General features: G+C 39.9%; 1 protein-coding gene across 2 annotated transcripts in view; it reads right to left on the bottom strand.

Annotated features, from left to right (window-relative positions):
- LOC144536755 (PH and SEC7 domain-containing protein 1-like) overlaps window positions 1-18,047 on the bottom strand; it is a 79,908-nt gene that overhangs the window by 37,827 nt on the left and 24,034 nt on the right. The window contains exons 1-6 of one of the 2 annotated variants that reach the window (XM_078280021.1): window positions 16,127-16,532; window positions 12,847-13,041; window positions 11,010-11,090; window positions 9,240-9,352; window positions 8,049-8,107; window positions 6,595-6,684 (exon numbers count right to left, since the gene is read on the bottom strand). In XM_078280021.1, coding sequence (XP_078136147.1) covers window positions 6,595-6,684; window positions 8,049-8,107; window positions 9,240-9,352; window positions 11,010-11,090; window positions 12,847-13,041; window positions 16,127-16,284 — 696 coding nt within the window. In that variant the 5' untranslated portion in view covers window positions 16,285-16,532. Of the gene's footprint in view, window positions 1-6,594; window positions 6,685-8,048; window positions 8,108-9,239; window positions 9,353-11,009; window positions 11,091-12,846; window positions 13,042-16,126; window positions 16,533-18,047 lie in introns of those variants that run through there. The other variant, XM_078280019.1, reaches the window with a different exon arrangement.

Here is an 18,047-nt window from a genome sequence, read left to right as displayed (position 1 = left end):
CAATATGTTAAATAGTTAGATATTTCAGTCTGGGCCAAAATGGTGGACCGACCAACAGACATTGCCTTAAATAAGAGCCATGCGACTAGCATTGCTAAAAACAAAAACATAAAACACTTGCTGCTGTGCAATTTAGAAAGACATAAATATCTTTATAAAGGTTTTCATAAAGAGAAGATAACTCTTTTTCCAACCTTGTAAACCCTCCATGGCGGCCAAAAAACCCAACTGTTTGTAGGAAAAAACATGCAGACTGGGAGACATTTTTATCAATGACATGTTGCTACATCGTATTGTTGTATGAATTGACTATCCACCAAAATAAAATAAAATAACTAAATATCAACAAAATAGATTTCTTTTACTGCTGTGGAGTCAGGACAATGTTGGTGAAAAATACTTTCTAATGTACATTTAAAAACGATATTGTATAGATAAATATGTAAAGACAGATATGAAAATTAAGATCTAGATGGGAAATTAGAAAGAATAAATGAATAACTAATAACTTTCTGTAAAATAGAATAGAAAAAGGGGAAAAAGAGAAAAGGGTTTGGATGATAATGTGAAATACTTTAATCTGAGAGGTAAGGCAAAGGAAAGAGGGACAGAAGGACGATAGAGAAACAAAGCAAAGATGTGATGGAAGCACAATGGTCGCTATGATGCTGTTGCAGAAATGGTGACAGACAAAACAAGTGTTGAGTCTGGGACAATGCGTGAGATATACAGAACCTGAGTGTGTTGCTATAGTTGTTGTGCAGAACGAGCACCAGGGAGAAAAGAAGACAGAGTGACGGATTTCTAAGGCTCATTCCTAATGTATTTACAGCACATACAAACACAGATACCAGACACAGACCAGGGGAAATGGAAAAGCAAGGAAATAAGTGGAGGAAATGAGGGAAGGGTGGAGGGAGGTGGAGAGGAATGGCATTTATTTTGTTGCAGGAAATGATTGAGAGACAACAGAAAAAGGGATAGAATAAACAAGAAAGGAAATGGTACAAAGAGGAGATTGAAGCTTTGCGATTAAGTTGCACTACAAAAACGAGTTCTTCCGAAGAGGTTTTAGTTGTTAAATATTTACACCTACTAACTGCCAAGTGTAACTGTTGTGCAGCTAAGTGACAAAACTATCTTGCTAATATGTGACCGGTTCTGACTGAAGAGTGTTACAGGGAATATAACTGACAAATCTGACCTGACACACAATTCAAATACTGTTTAATAATCATGTTAAATGTTATGTTATAACATCAAGCCTACATTTCCAACAATGCAACTTGGCTGCCGACACTTTGGTCAGAGATTCAGGTGTGTTATGCTAGTACAGGCTAATGTATCCTGTAGCAGAGATGAGCAGCGGGCTACAGAGATCTGGTAACCTCATTTTTTTCTAACTCCACACCTCCAGATTATTTTCATTTTCAAACTCGTAGTCTTCAGCCTATAAATCAACGCTGACATCACTTGAGGACTGAGGACTTCACGCAGCTCACACTAAAGACACTAAAGGCTTAAAGTGGCTATATGTAACTTTCAGTTTGTGTTGATTCTAGCAGCCGCTTTGGACAAAAGCGGTAGTGTTTTGACCACACCTGTTGTCGTAAAGGTCTTTCTTTACGGTCTTGTATTTCCCACTGTAGATTACTGAGGTAGCGTTACAGGGAGGTCATATAGTCTCGATGAATGTTTTGCTCAGACAGAAAATCATTCATTTACAATAAGAGAATATTTACAGATGCATCGGTGCATTTCAAGTGTTGCTACAGTAACTTAGCCTACTTTGGATGTCTCGTGAGCTAAACTGGGTAACGTTATCACTGTCTCTGTGTTCCGAGCCAAAGCATTAGGAGTTTGTTGTAGCAACGGACGTAGTAATAACTTAGATTCATATAGTGCAATTCATGAAACCCACGGACGCAAGTACAGGGAGACAAGGGAAAAGAAAATAGTAGGCCAACACAAACATGGACTGAAAATAAATAAAAACCGGGAGCTAAAAGGAAGGGGGACTTAATTTAATCTAGGCTACTGACGTACAACCACATCGTGCAATCTAAAGTTATTTCATGAAATAGACATATTACATACCTGAGGGCCAATTCAGGGACGTTTTTGAATCATTTACAATTCCATAATTGTCTCCATCTGTTTAAAGCCCGACCGAGTGTGACTCGGTTTCGCCTGTCTTTCACTTTCCTTTTTAGCTTTTAGTTGATCTTCTTCTTAATTTCCTTCTTTCCTGTGATGGTCCTGCCCCGGTATCAGCCATAACTACAAAAGATAACTTCCAAAATAAAATAAAATTAAAGCTGCAAGCAGCGATGAACGGGCTCTCGTCTTCTTGCAGTCGGGGGTACTGGCAGACACAACATCACATGTAGACCACACATTCTAAGTTTCATGTAAATCGGAATAACTTTTGCCACAAAACAGCCACCTACAGGAAGTTGTTCCTCCATAACTTAAGTCCATAAGTGCATTGTTTTAGCTATTTAAATTCTTTTGATAACTTTTAGTCACGAGGGTCCACCGAGTCTATATCCAAGTTTTCGTGTAGATTAGACTCACGGGCCAGGAGGAGTTAGACAAAGTATGTTTCCCATTTATCGCAATGTGGCCAATTAATAAAAAAAATTGTGTCATGTTTGGTGTCAATCGGAATAAATCTTGGCAAGATACGCAACTTCCTGTTTTGACAGCCCCCTACAGGAAGTTGGTCCTCTGTAACTTGCGCATTGTGTTAGCTATCAAAATTCTTTTGATAACTTTTTGTCATGAGGGTCCACCGAGTCTACGTGTACATTTTTGTGCAGATGGGACTCACGCTCTAGGAGGAGTTTAAAAAAAAGAAGCATGTTTCGCTCGAAGCGAATTTGCTAATTATTTAAAAATGAAAACAGCGCCATCTAAAGGCCGATTGACGCCATATTTGGCACACAGCCTCATTGGCACATGAGGAACAACTGTCTCAAGTTGTGTGTCCATCGGAATATCCGTGTGCAAGATGCAACCGTTCCTGTTTTGACACCCACCTACAGGAAGTTGGTCCTCTGTAACTTGCGCATTGTTTTAGCTATTAAAATTCTTTTGATAACTTTTTGTCACGAGGGTCCTCCGAGTCTATATGCCAGTTTTCGTGCCGATCGGACTCACACACCAGGAGTAGTTAGACAGATATATCAATATTTTGCTGATTAATTAAAACAAATTAAAACAGCGCCATCTAATGGCCGATTGACGCCAAGTTTGGCACAGATGCTAAACCGGCCATGACGAACAACCTTGTCAAGTTTCGGGGCAATCAGAATAATTGTTGCCAAGATAACGCAACTTCTTGTTTAGACAGGAAGTTGCTGTAACTTGCACAATTTTCAACTATCAAAATTCTCTGGATAACTTTTTTGTCATGAGGGTCAACAGATACTACCTGCAAAGATTCAAGAAGATTGAAATCACGGCCTAGGACGAGTTTGAAAGAATGTAAAACACATGAAAAATGCATAATTAAAAATGGCTGCCTTCCGGTTGGGCGTAGCTAATGAAGGTAAATAGGAAATATGTCCGCAATGATTAGAGCAATATGGGTATTAAATATGGTGAAGATCGGAGCAACTATGTCCAAGTTAAGGTCTTCCAGGCATTAGGGGGCGCTATGGAGCCCACTTACAGGTTTGGGCCAAATCGCTGTACAGTCTCGCAAAGCTCCCAGGTGTTTATGTGGGCGCCAATTTTTGAGAGTTTTCGTATTTACTGAGGCCGTCAAAAATGTGCCCAATGGCTAAAACCAATTAGGGTCCCATATGCCACGCCCACTTTGACCAATCAGTACCTTACTGTAGGGGTGTCCTCATGAGTGGCCCTAAATGGTACCCTTAAAATTTTGTAAAAATCAGATGAGCCGTTCATGAGCATAAACTTTATGTACTTGTAGCGCACCCTAGTGGCCAATTTTCGTAAAATGTGTGGGGCATCTCCAGAGGGTCATGGCAAACAAGAAGTTTAGCGTTGATAGCAATAATTTTGGTCGCAATATGGCAAAGTTGGTGTTTTCATACTTAGCTACACAAATGTGTTTGTGCGTAATATGTGCAATTTTTATCCTATAAAAATTCTTTGGATAACTTTTTGTCAGGTCCGTCTGGAGATGCTACCTGCCAAGTTTCGTGCAGATCGGTCGCACAGTCTAGGAGGAGTTCGGCAAAGTAGGTTTTCGATAAATTGCGATTTTTCACGCATAAAAGTCTAGGCGGAAATGGGCATGGCCTATATCAGGAGATTCAGCTGGATCCAGGGAACGCAAAGATATATGGTTTTTGAATGTGCGATGTACGGCTTGGGAGTTATAGGGCCTTTTCTTTTCCTATAGGTTTTTTCTGCAATAGTACCACCTAGTGGTGCATATGAGTAATTATTTTGAATCGTTGCAATTTTAACCAGTTGTGACGTGTGCAAATTTTTGTTAGTTTTCGTGCATAAAAGTCTAGGCGGAAATGGGCGTGGTCTATATCATCTCCTGATAAAGGCATGGCCTATATCAGGAGATGACCCCTCAAAAATGCGACGAAGGACAATAGGTTCCTTCTTTCAGTGCACGGCACCGTTGGGGCCCTAAATACAATTAGGCCTATATAAAGAAATCTCCTGCTACCCTTTACCTGGCTGGATACAATATCACAGACTTTTGCGGTGTTACGCCAAAATCTGTGACCCTTCAGAATGTGTGACTGTAGCGCCGTCTACCTGTCGTAAATCATTTAGTGACTTCTCAGGAAAAATCGGACCCAGGCAACGGCATTAATATATACTATATGAGTTCTTTTCACTGTTAGTCTCGTTTGCTGTTACAGGTCATTTATGATCATCAGATGAAAAATTACACAGTTTCAGAAACATTTAAAAGTTACATATTGTAACTTTAATATATCACTTGGCAACCTTAAGATTCTAATTGGACCTACAGATGTTTTCCAGCAACCAATTTACACATTACTTACATCTTTCTATCTACAGTGGGACATTCTTATTTTTGCTTATCACAATTTATGTACAAAAATCTTTTTTGTATTTCCCGGGGAAAGGTTTTTCCTTCAAAGAGGGTATTTGTACTAAAATACAGTAAATTTTGAATTTGTTTATTTTTTACTTTATTTGACTAACTCAGACTGCTAAAGCCTCATATGGATATTCTTCATGGCCAGTATGGACAGAAAAAAAATATTTAAGTATAACTATTTAAAGCTATAGTGCGTAGTTTCTGTTAAGTAATGACAACAAAACTGTTGGTGCATCCACATGATACAAGCCTTCCGTGATCGCGCACAAAACTAAGAACATAGAAAAGAAATAATGCTCAAATTTAGTCATGTACAGTATATGAGCTGGTGCGACACAATCCAGGAGAGAAGAAAGAAAAGCAGAGGACAGAGAGCGTTAGGAGAGATGACCGGTCAGGAGTGGGGAGGCAGAACTGGGTGGAGGTGAAAGAGTGCAGATAAAGGTAGCAGTGAGACACAGCCTGAGGATGGAGATTAAACTGCACGGCAGCTTAACAGAGCCAAGATAAGGAGCAAGTGAGAGCGGGCCGGCAGAACATTTAGAGACTCAGAGAACAAGGGAATGAGAGAAACGACAGTGTAGCTCGAGGGTAAAAAAATAGTCTCATTGAGAGAGAAAGAGACTTAAAGAGCTTGTGGAAAGTGGAAGGCATGATTAAAATGACTGTTCCTGGATCTAGCATTAATAAAACAGCTAATGCACGTCTATGGGACTGTTTCTTTCACTCTCTGCCTCGCTTAGCTCTCAGTCGCATGGATACTATCTGCCCTTAATAACAGCTTTTCATTTTGGAATTCATTTCAGCAGAATGATGTGGCGCCTCTCTCTCTCTCTCTCTCTCTCTCTCTCTCTCTCTCTCTCTCTCTCTCTCCCTCTCTCTCTCTCTCTCTCTCTCTCTCTCTCTCTCTCTCTCTCATGAATTATAAATACCCCAACACAACTTGTTGACTTGCACTCTGGGGCCCTGTGGCATGTTGACGGACCACTCTGCAGACAAAACTAATCAACGACATCATAATTAGGCGCACCAATGGACAGACAGCCTGCACTGATTGGGTTATTTCACCACATTATGTGGCCCCAAGCCTCTGTCTGAACCCTGTCTGATGGGTTACAATCTATTGCAGCCAAACTCAGCTGGGTTAAGCTAATATCCTAATCTAATGCTGCTGAACTCGCGCACAGATACCCGAGGGCAGGCTACGTCTCCTCGTCTCCAGATCACATAACAATTAGTCTTTCAGCCTGCACCGTAGCTGGAGTGTACCAGGAAGTTGCAGGCCCCGGCAGGCTTCTGATTGGAGGCCTCTGGAGATGAGAGCAATGCCAGCTGGCAGTGAGCGCAGGCCAGACAGCCAGGCTCAGTCGCACATATCTGAGGGACAATACAATGCTGGCACACAGTCTGCTCGCTCTCATTTGAGATGTGTGTCTGTGCATGACAGCATGTGTGTGTGTGTGTGTGTGTGTGTGTGTGTGTGTGTGTGTGTGTGTGTGTGTGTGTGTGTGCTATTTTAGACATGAGCTTACTTTAAGCAGATCCTTGTGAAAATCTTGGCCATCGTTCAGTCCTTCCAGGTTGCCAATGAACTGCGTACACGACATCCTCTTACCGATGTTCTGAACAAAGAGAAACTCACTTGTATTTCATAATTACAGTGAACACAGAGGTGTAAGAAGTATTCAGATATTTTGCTTAACTAAAAGCAATAATATAGTGTAGAAATACTCAAGTAAAAGTCCAAAATAACGAAAGGAAAGTTTGTTTAACACTTACTGCCGCCTTGATTGGGTTTAATTCATTTAACTCAGTAAATTTGTATTCAAGGTTTAATTAATGTAAAAGCATGCACCTCTTTCTAATTAAAGTTGTACCGTTCCTTTTTATTACTGTTTAACTTATTTAATTATTTATTTTACATTCTATTTTTTATCTTTATTAATACATACTGTGTGTATATGTTTATATTCTTTTTATCCTTCTTATATTTAGAGAATGTGCAACATGCACCAACAACACCATGACAAATTCCTTGTATGTGTAAAAAACGTACTTGTCAATAAAGCCCTTTCTGATTCTGATTCTTAATGTTTTGCTTCATTTGTTAAATGAAAAACGTGTGTGTAGAAAAGTATTTTTCTCAAAGAAAGGCAAAGAATAAATAACTGGTTTGAGATCAGATCTGAAAATCGTATCACTAGTACTGACCAGTTTAAACTGATACCTAATCCAATTAGTCCATTAATCAATTACAATTGCAACAATTTTGATAATCAAGGAATAATTTAAGACATTTGTAAACAAAAATACTTAACATTTGCATGTTCAAGCTTCTCAAATGTGAGGATTGGCTGCTTTTCACAGTTTTTGTATCATTTTAAAACCTCATACTGTTGGACTTAAAGACACCATACTGAGTTCAGAGATATTATGATGTGAATTTAGCAAAATCTTCTGTCATTTAAGAAATTATTACTGGATTAATCAAAACATTTAAAAAGTTACGGCCTGTATAGTCATAACGAGAATGGTAGTGAATGATCACAGTCACAACAAAGATCAAATTTACAGTATAACTTACAGTATACATATCTGTTACATTTGTTGAAACTTCTAAAGGAGCTGATCCTCTATCCAGTCACCTCTACAGCCACTTTAATTAATCATTCATCCGCAGAGCTGCACTTTCACTGAGAAGAGTGGCCCAGATTTGCAAAGGGAGGCTCTGACTATAAAAGTAGCACATTAAAGATGGTGAAAGACGCTCAGCAGGCAGACCTGCAGATCAGCTGATGACCAGGCTTATAGTCCCCAAACTCTAGAGTTAATCAAAAGGGCATTTGTGTAAAATGCAGCTTTTAAAACATCATCTTGTTTTTGTTTATCCTCTGCCTGACTGCAACACCTGCAGTAATGTTACCTGCACACTTACAGTATAGTAGGTTCTGTTTTACCCATGGATTACTAGTTATTGATTACTCACCTGACCATGTAGATCGGTGTTCAGCAGCATAAGGGCACAGGTGAGAGTGTGAACTGCATCTAAAGGATGAACACAGTGAGTTAGCTTAGAGTGTATCAATGTTACCAGGGTCTTATGTTCCCTAGCTCGATTCCTCATAATATGACACAATAAGGAGACCTTTAAAGTGCCCATATTATGAAAAAAACACCTTTTCTGGGATTTGGGGTGTTATTTTGTGTCTCTGGTGCTTCCACACGCATATAAACTTGGAAAAAGTGAGATACAGTTTCTGAATGTATCTTGCCTTCAGTCTCCGGGTGAGCTGTTCCAAATCGGCAGGCCTTTTTACGTCACTAGCCGAAACGAGGTGGCTAACCGAAGCATGCTAGCTTGTTCTGAATGGTAAAACACTGCTACAACACACACTAGTTCACCATAATCTACAAAAGAACTACTTACATGTCCCTATTCTGCAGGTATTCCACGCAAGTTTGAAGTGTGCCCTCGTTTAGAAGAAGTCTCCTGGCTAATCCTGCCTTGTACTAACTGAAGTTGTAGAAACAAACAGCTAGCTAGATGATGTGATCTTACCTAGCTACTGCGCATGTGCGACTGCCAATAAAGATGTTACAGCAGTGAGAGGTCTCACTCTGTAGCTAAAACAGAGACCTGAACTCAGGGTGAAAAGAGGAGCTGCAGCAATGTGCAGTACAACAAAAATATGGTGTTTTTTGAAAATTAAACCATGTAAACCTATTCTGATACAATCTCAAATTACAATTATGAACCTGAAAATTAGCATAATATGGCCACTTTAATGTTATTTCCCCAAGGTCCAAAGTTTAATGTATGTTTCCCTGGGTCACTCATGTTGAAATCAGCCACAGTTAGCCTGCTGATGCTATTCTCTTAAACGTCTCAGGTTCGATTCCAGCCTTGGGACCTTTGCTGCATGTCTACTTCTCGCTCTCTCCCCCCATACAACAAAAAAATACAGATATTGAAATACAATGTGTGTCAACAAAATGTTACCCTCCACTAGTATTATGGCATTAAGTAAGGGTGCCCCACATTGGGTCGCCTTGAAACTGCAAACCAATGCACGTTATAGCCACTCTCTTTTAACAGTTTTTGTTCTCCACTAACTTCTGAAATATATTTTTCCATTGCTGGTCCTCTAAAACACTCCTCTATAGCACCACTACTCACCCTCTGATGGTATGGTTTTTGGGTTGCACTCTAAGTAACGCTTAGAAAAGTGTGACAGCACCCTCTCCCTCTCCTGAGTCTCCCCCATCAGGGCAAACTGCCTCAGGAAAGTCCTGCAGACACAAACACAATGACAAAAGATCTTATCCATCCAAATACTTACCCATTACAGATTAAAAACAATATAACAAGCATTGTAGTCCACTGGAAAAATGTCCCAAAACATAACTATTGAAATGACCACAGAATATAAAGATGCATTTCATTTTAAACAATATGCAGTGTTACATTACTGTTTATGAGCTCCATTTTCTCATTAACATGTTTTTTTTCATGTAATTACATAACTCTCAAATATTATTTGAATGTTATCAAATGTAATTAGTTGCCAGAGTTGGAAAGTATCTCAGTACATTTATTCAAGTGTATTACTTACTTAAGTGAAAAAAGGTAGCACAGCTCAAGTTCCTAAATTAAGGAGGACAAAATACTAATAAATACTAAATAAACGCGTCAGACTGCATTGATTGTGATGTGAGCATAATAAATTAAGTGAAATGAGAGTATTTTGTCCTCCTTAACTTGGGAACATGAGATGTGCTACCTTTGTTCACTTTTTGAACATGTCTCCATTGTTGAAGCGCAGCCTACTTTTTGAACTCACTTACTTGAGTGTTTCCTTTTAATGCTACTAACTTCTACTAAGAGGGAAGTTTTTTTTATTGTTTTACTACATTATAATTATCTATATTCATCTACTTGCTACTTACAACTTATAAAATATGATGTATTCTTACAGAACCACTTAACACGGTATATAAAGAGTTATAATGAGTTCCACCTCTACCTGTTGCAACATTAACATGCAGCTTGAATGTTAATGCATTGGTAATAATAACAATAATAATAATAATAATAATAATAGCAATAATGGTATAATATATTTAATGTTGTAGTATAATTAGGTGACAGGAGTCTGCATAATCAGTTCTTTTACTTTTGATACTTGAAGTACATTTTCCCGATATATATCTGTCTGCACCTTTTCAATAATAAATGCAGGACTTAGTCTTTACATAGTAGTATTACTGCTTTGCTGCTTTAACTCAAGTAATGATCTTAGCACTTCTACCCTTACAGTTAGTTACCAACTGTTTATTTTCTGAGGAAAAAGCAGATCTAAAACACATGATTGCTACGGTTATACCCCACTCAAATGTGTTAAACTATAAGTGGGAAGGTGAGTAGAAAGTATATAGGATACATGCTTAGTATAACTAATATCTGAGTAAATATAATAAAAGTGAAACAAAAGGAATACAGTATGAACCTCTGTTAAACAATAGTACTTACTGTACAAACTGTCATTTCACTCTAACTGCAACACCAAAGCTGCCCTCTAGAGAGCAGTGTTTAACAGTGGAGAGTTTCTACTACGTCCTAACTAAGATTCTAATATTTGCAGATTTTAATCTAAATTGAGGCCAAATCAAAGCCACCATCACGCAAAATCATGTGAGGGGAAGATGACACGCGGTCATCATTTCAAACCAGTCTTTAATCACAAGAATGTTTTGTTTTTTGTTTTTAAAAATACAACAACTTCCAGACAATGGATTGGTCATGTGCCTGACATACATTTAACATTTTGCAGTTATTTTATGTGAAAAACAAACTGGCAGGAATATTTTATTTCACATAAGAAATACATTGAATATGTATTGTATTTATATGTTTTTAAAATTGCAGGTATGTACTCTGTGTTCTCACCGCAATGCCTGGTCAAGAGCGAGGCCTGTGAAGGTAAAGAAACTCAGATACTCTTCTGCTACCATACGGCTGAAGTCATTACTGTAGACACACAAGGAGATATAGAATGACATATAAGGAAGAATATAACAGAAAAAGAACAAAAAGCTGAGAAAGTGAACATAAAAGCACAAAATGTCAATCAAACGTTCAAATGCTAGCTTTCTCAGCTCAGAGGAAGGAATCAGTTTGGGCTGTCAGTCAGTCAGCCGGAGATGCAGACCGGAGGCCAGAAAACAAAAACACAACAGAAAAAGGGAGGATATTCCCAGGGTGCATCTGTCAAAAAGTGAGGAAACCCTTTAATCCCAATTTTTTTCTCATCAGCACGAGCAAGCAGCTGACAGACTGAAGGCCTGATCGAGCAGCGCTGCAAGAATGCAGATGTAGAAAAAACATCTTTGTTTTCTCAAAAACACTTTGTAGGCAGAATGTAAAGTGGAGTACACTAAATGTACAGGGAACTGAATGTGCACCAGTAGAGTTCATTAACTAAACATAAGATGCAGTAGAAAGGAGATTTTTCCAAAAACAAATGACACTGCAGTTTTAGAGTATACGTAACAAGTTGGGTGTGTAGCAGATAGATGCTACTGTTAGTGGTCGCTAAGGCGTTACAAGTGCTGTAGGTAGTTGGTCGCTAAGTTGTTGCTAGGGTGTTGTGAACGGTCGTGTGGCTAGCAGGCCTTGCTAGCACCAGCTAACTGGTGCCTGTCTATTTAGGGTGGTCTCCTGGGTGTTTAGGGTGGTAGCTATGAGAAGAAGCAACAGAATAATAATATTACATTATGCATGAATACAACATGACAAGCACACTTCAGAGAACCTCACTTTTGAGATGTTCAGACACTTAAAGCGTAACTCTCGCCAAAATGCAACCTAGGGTCTTTTTGTGAATGTACCCGAGTCAAACTTTCGTTTAAAAGCATATTTAGGACGGAATCGCCACTTTTAAGATTTACCGTATTTTCGTTTTTCGGTCAAATGGCCTTTTGAATGGAAGTGCTAGGGACACTTTTATGCTAGCCTCAAAATAGCTATTTTTAAAACACTAAGAAGGCTCGACAACATGAAACTTTGCTTGAAGTATCACCAGGGTCTCTACACCTTAACGAAAGCATTGACAACATTGTTGATGTACCCAGAGTTTACTAAAAAGAAAGGTTTTGAGCAACTCACGTTAGCAGTTGTTATTTACACTATCCGCCATTTTCCCAGTCAAAAACAGGCGATCTCCGAATGCGAATGAACGGACTCCATAGGAGGAAATGTCATTCTTATATGAGGCTCCTTTTTCAACTACAAGGTCAATATTGTGTTTCACTAACGACAAAACAACGAATTATCCGTGCATTTATATGGAACTAAGCTTTTGGAGCTTTTCATCTTTACTCTCCTCCCTCGACTATTTCTGACTGGCTCGATAGACGGTGACCGGAAGAACAAGTTGCTTAAAACCTTTTTTAGTAAACTTTATGTACATAAACAATATTGTCAATGCTTTCGTTAAGGTGTAGAGACCTTGGTGATACTTCGAGCAAAGTTTCATGTTGTGTCGAGCCTTCTTAGTGTTTTAAAAATAGCTATTTTGAGGCTAGCATAAAAGTGCCCCTAGCACTCCCATTCAAAAGGCCATTTGACTGAAAAACGAAAATACGGTAAATCTTAAAAGTGACAATTCCGTCCTAAATATGCTTTTAAACGAAAGTTTGACTCGGGTACATTCACAAAAAGACCCTAGGTTGCATTTTGGCGAGAGTTACGCTTTAAAGCCACAACACAGAAAACAGCAGCTCACTTCTTGCTGAGGTGACGCGCCACATCGGACTTCCTGAAGCCGTCCAAGTTGAAGAGACGTTTGGCCAAGCGTCTGGCGGCTGCCACGTCAGCACGGTGGCTGCCGTTGGTGAGGGTTTCGCTGCTGTCCAGACCCAGTCGTTCACTGAGGTCCTGGTCCAGCTCCGAATCTGTCGCCAGGCGGGCCTTGTCCCTGCTGAGAGGGTGTGAGGGGCAGACATAGTGATTAGACACAAATAGACGGACAGAAAAAGGTTATGGAAAGGAAGGGAAAGATGGTAAATGAAGAACATTTGGGGAGAAATTATATCGATCTGTAAATAATTGAAAAGGAAAGAGAGAAAGGGATTAAAGGAGGAACAAAGAATGATGGGGATATAATAATAAAACTAATAACACAATGTATTTTAATAATGTAATAATACTGTTCTGATCTGAGCAGCGCTGATCACAAATCAGAGTTGGAAACGGATTTATGATCAGAGGTTTTAAGACAGGAAAATACACAAGGGCGAGATGAAAAGAGTAAAGCGTATCAAAAGAAAGTAGCTTACTATAAAAGAAAGATAAATATCTGTTTAATTAAACCGAATAAAAAAAGCATGCATGGTTAATGGGGAGTGGATGGGAGAGGATGATGAAAGAGGATTTGATGGAGAAATAGAAGGTATAATAAATATGCAGTTGTAAACAAAGCCCATATTTGACTTTAATTTAGTATCAAGTATAACAGAATGTATGCAAATCATTTCATATTCAAACACAACATTTGGCATGATTATACACTTCACAAATCTAATTTTTTACCAGCTTCCTCGCTTCCTTGTTATCACTTCATAATTAAGCCCCCTCAAAGCTTTAACCAGTTCAGAAGTGCAAAACGTATTACATCTGAATTATCCTGTGATAATAGTTCAAGCATGTTATCTCACTCTGAGCTGAAAGGGAACTACTTTTCTGGCTTCTGGTTGACAGAAACGAGGTCTCTGAGTTCAGCTACTTAGAATTCGACATGATGCTGACCTTCACTGACGCCATTCTGGTCATGTTAGCCGGGCCGATATAAAGCAATGACAGTTCAACAGCTGAGAGTTGAATTTCCAAAAAGCAAGAAACACTTCCTGAACAAGCAGAGCTCTCATTTGGATTTCACAGCATGAGGAACAAGCCAAGAAAACCCACAGTCTCAGGGCTTTGCTTCCCATGCTTATACATCCTTACACTGTAAATGAGTCAGGTGAAATCACACCAGAGCAAACGGTAATTAATAACACAAGCCGACTGGATAAGAAAGCTACGAGGGTTCAATGGTCAACTTTGGATTTACAAAGTACACGGAACAACAATAACTAAGTCAGCCAGCCACTGAGAGGCTGTAGACTTACTGTAAGCACAGCAGAGCTTTGAGCTAAATACTAACATGTTGATGCTAAACAGGTAGGCTATAATGTTACCATTTTCACTATCTTAGGTCAGTGTGTTAGCATGCTGCTAATTAGTATGAAGCCCCAAAGTACTGATAAGGCTGGAATGTCATTATTTTGGTCATAAACCAAAGCATTGGACAGATTAAAATTAAATGAAAAGTCAGATGATCACCAAAGTCAGTACATTTCATCCCGAGGGGAACATGAATGTGTGTTCCAAAATTCATCCCAATCCATCCAATTTTTGTTGAAACATTTCACTCCAAAACCATAAATGTCAACCTGCTGGTGGCGCTAAATGAAAAGTCAAGAGGTCACCAAAGTTATTAGGATTCATCATCCCGGTACCATAAATATCTTAACCAAATTTTATGGCAAAACATTAAAAAGAAAACCCACAAATGTTAACCTCATGGTGGTGCTAGAGGAAAGGTCAGAGGACCACCAAAGTCATTAGGACTTATCATATGGTGATTATTAATTTGGTGCCAATCCATTGAGTAAATGCTGAGATATTTTACTGGATAAATGTATACTTTGACCTGCTGGTGGTGCTAGAGGAAAGGTCAGGAGGTCACCCTCTGGAGACCATGGCTGCTGTCGAATAGTCAAAGAATATGACGTCCTATGTCTTTTCCTGAACACTTTTCCTTTACTTTGATGGAAAATGCCCTAAGGTCTTGGAAAGATGTGAAGGAGGATTCATAAGGACTTAGGAAAAGACAACCACAGTGCTCAGAGAACTGACTGCACTTACACTCGGCACGGTAATTATGGAACGGCCGATGTTATTGATGTGGGTCTGTCGTGGTAAAACTACAATGTTCTGAAGATGGACTACTAAAAGCATCTTAGGCTACATCTACAGAGTTTTAGCTTCAGTAGCAGAAGTAATCTCCGTCCATATTAACACGCCTGACAACACACATCACATGACCATTCACACACACTGGGCATGTGCGTAAAGAGGAAGCAGATTGCCTGACGTCTCTGCAGTTGTAAATCATGGATGTATAAGTTGAAAATACAGAAAATACTTTGGAGAAAGAACAACAACGATGAAAAAGTAAGAGCAGGGATTTATTATCTTGGAGCGACGACGAGGTGGAACTGTTACTGAAAGGTCTGTATACGGTGGCCAAGACGGATCAACACAAACACAAAAGCCACAACACAAATACAAAAGCTACAACTCAAAACACAAACACAAAAGGTTCAACACAAATATATCAGCGACAACGGAAGTGAGCGTGTTGTTGACAAACGGAGCCGGCGGATAAGCAGGAGGAAAGTTCTTGTATGTTTGAGAAGTAAGTGTAACATGGTTTCTTGCATTTGTGTTGTAGCTTTTGCGTTTGTGTTGTGGCTTTTGTATTTTTGTTGAACCGTCTCAGCCACCGTATCTGTAAGCCCGGTGTTGAGAAATTTCACAAAAATGCATAAACGTCAACATCATGGATATGGAACGTCAGAGGATCACCAAAGTCACTCGGCTCCTCTGGGAAACATGACTGTCTGTACAAAATGTCATGGCAATCCATTTGATAGTTGTTGAGAGTCTGGACCAAACACTGCCGTCCCTACAGCCATGCTGCTAGCATTGTTAACATTAAGATGAGTGCAGAGAAAACACAAAATGTAAGTGTACATCTCACTATTGCAGCTTTAATACAGACACCTTTGGGAGATCAACACTGTTTTAAAATGAAGCAAACAGGCTTGCAAATACACTCTGCGTGCCTCCTGACACCTGAAAAGATCATTTTAATTTTCCTTCCGGTTTCTATTTTGTATTCAAATCCTCTGATATACATAGGCAGACAGGTGAGACAGGTTCCTGGGTGAGGGACCTACCTGTGGTCAGACCGCCTAATCGACAGATACCTCTCCTCTCCGACTGCAGCTGAACCATGACAGCAGAAGACAGACGGTGTCCCCTGCCGGCCACCTCGCCTCAGACTGCTGACCCGAACAACCCCTCCTCTCCTAACGGCCTCGTTACCTGAACGCATCACTGTCGCAGAGTCACACCTGTAGTCTCTCCCGACTCGAGGCCCGCAGACTTTGACATTCCTCTGCTCTGTTCTGAGTCAAACTGAGACTTCATGGGTCCAGCCCTTTTCTGTCCTCCACTTTCTCACTCTCCCTCTGTGTTTTCTGTCATTTGATCCTCACAGCAAGCTTCCTTCCCCCCTTATATTAAAAGAGCTGTTTGTCCTGCAGTGGCTCTCCTGCTCTTTATTTTTTCTCTCCGAGTCTGTTTGCTGTTGTTCCCTCTTTTCACTCCTCCCCCTCTCGCTCTCTCTCTCTCTCTCTCTCTCTCTCTCTCTCTCTCTTTTTCTCCCACCCTGTTCCACTGTGTAAACTCTCCCTGTCCCCTGCTGACCTTGGATTCGAAGCATGGCATGAAACTTGGCTTGTCTGTTGCCTAAAAATCCCTCCTCCCTTCCTTTTCCTACCCTCCTTTCCTACCCCTCTCTCTCTCTTTGCATCTCCAATTACACACACTCAGTATTTATCCATCCTTTGGGTGTTGTACAAATTCTAATTTACCATGTTTCTGTTGTGAGCTTTTAGCCCACGTACAGAGACAACAAAGATACGAGGTGTCAGGTTGAAACTCAAAGCGATATACCTGCTGGGTGTGTGCATTTAAACTGCCCAGGGGAGAGAAAAGGTGGCCTTTTGTCAGCGCCTGAGTCCATTGTGGAGTCTGTTTACACTTTACAGCATCAATACATCAACCAATCAGACTTTATTTGTACAGCACTTTTCACACACGCAATACTTAACACAAAGTGCTTCACAAAAATCACACAAAGCGATTCGTGGCTTTGTAGAAAATAAAACACTTAAGAACAGCATTCACTAAAAATAAAAACAAGAGCAGAGGAAAGGCTGTCATAAATATTAATTTACAGTGAGGAAACACCAGAGGCTAAAATGCATAAACAGACGGATACATAAATAGATAGAAGCTCAATTAAAAGCCATATTAAAAGAAGTACGTCTTCTGTTTTGCTTTTCAAAGGCCGTGCACCGAGTGTTCACAATCGAAAGATTAAGCTGGCACTCAAATTGAAGCTTTGCCACCTGTTTACATTGTCTCATCAGGATCTGAGAGGTCCTGAGAGGATTCCTCGTGTCAGCCCTCTTGCTTCAACGGTATCCCCGCATTATTGAACCTCCTCTCAGTCCACTGGGCAGCTCTGGACAATGAGCCACTGTCTAATAGCGCGGACTGTCTGAAAAGGGCGAAGTGAGGGAAAGAGGGAGAGAAGGAGGAGCACGGGAGGGGAGTGAAATTCCAACTTTAATCAAAGTATGAACTTAAGAAATATTTCTCTCGTCGTCTCGCCCCTAGATTCCACAGCTCCAGGGCTGCCAGAGTCGGGCCGGTTATAAAAGTGTGATAAGATCGGTGCTGAGAAAACATTTACCTGAGCTAGTTTAGTGTGATTTGGCTTCAATATAGAATACTTTTATCAGGCAGTTGGGAGAAAAATGTGTGAGTTTGTTTAAAGACACTCAATAAGAAGAGAAGAGAGAGCAAAATGAACCTGCTAAACTGTTTGTAACCTCTTAGAGAGTATTTGTTCATTAAACTTGAGATGTTCTGTGACTCTCACACACACAGACACACATACACAAACACAGGCATACCTCTGTTCTGTCCCTGCTGCTCACAGTTACCCACCTGCATTAGATTATTAAAAAAAAAAAAAAAAAGCACCTGCCAGGATGATTACTATCCTCTTCTGCCGTCTAGTGGTCA

This window comes from Sander vitreus, chromosome 21, assembly GCF_031162955.1.
Source record: "Sander vitreus isolate 19-12246 chromosome 21, sanVit1, whole genome shotgun sequence".
NCBI lineage: Eukaryota > Metazoa > Chordata > Actinopteri > Perciformes > Percidae > Sander > Sander vitreus.
The sequence above is the reverse complement of the archived record's forward strand: the minus strand, read 5'-3'. Positions and strand labels throughout refer to the sequence as shown.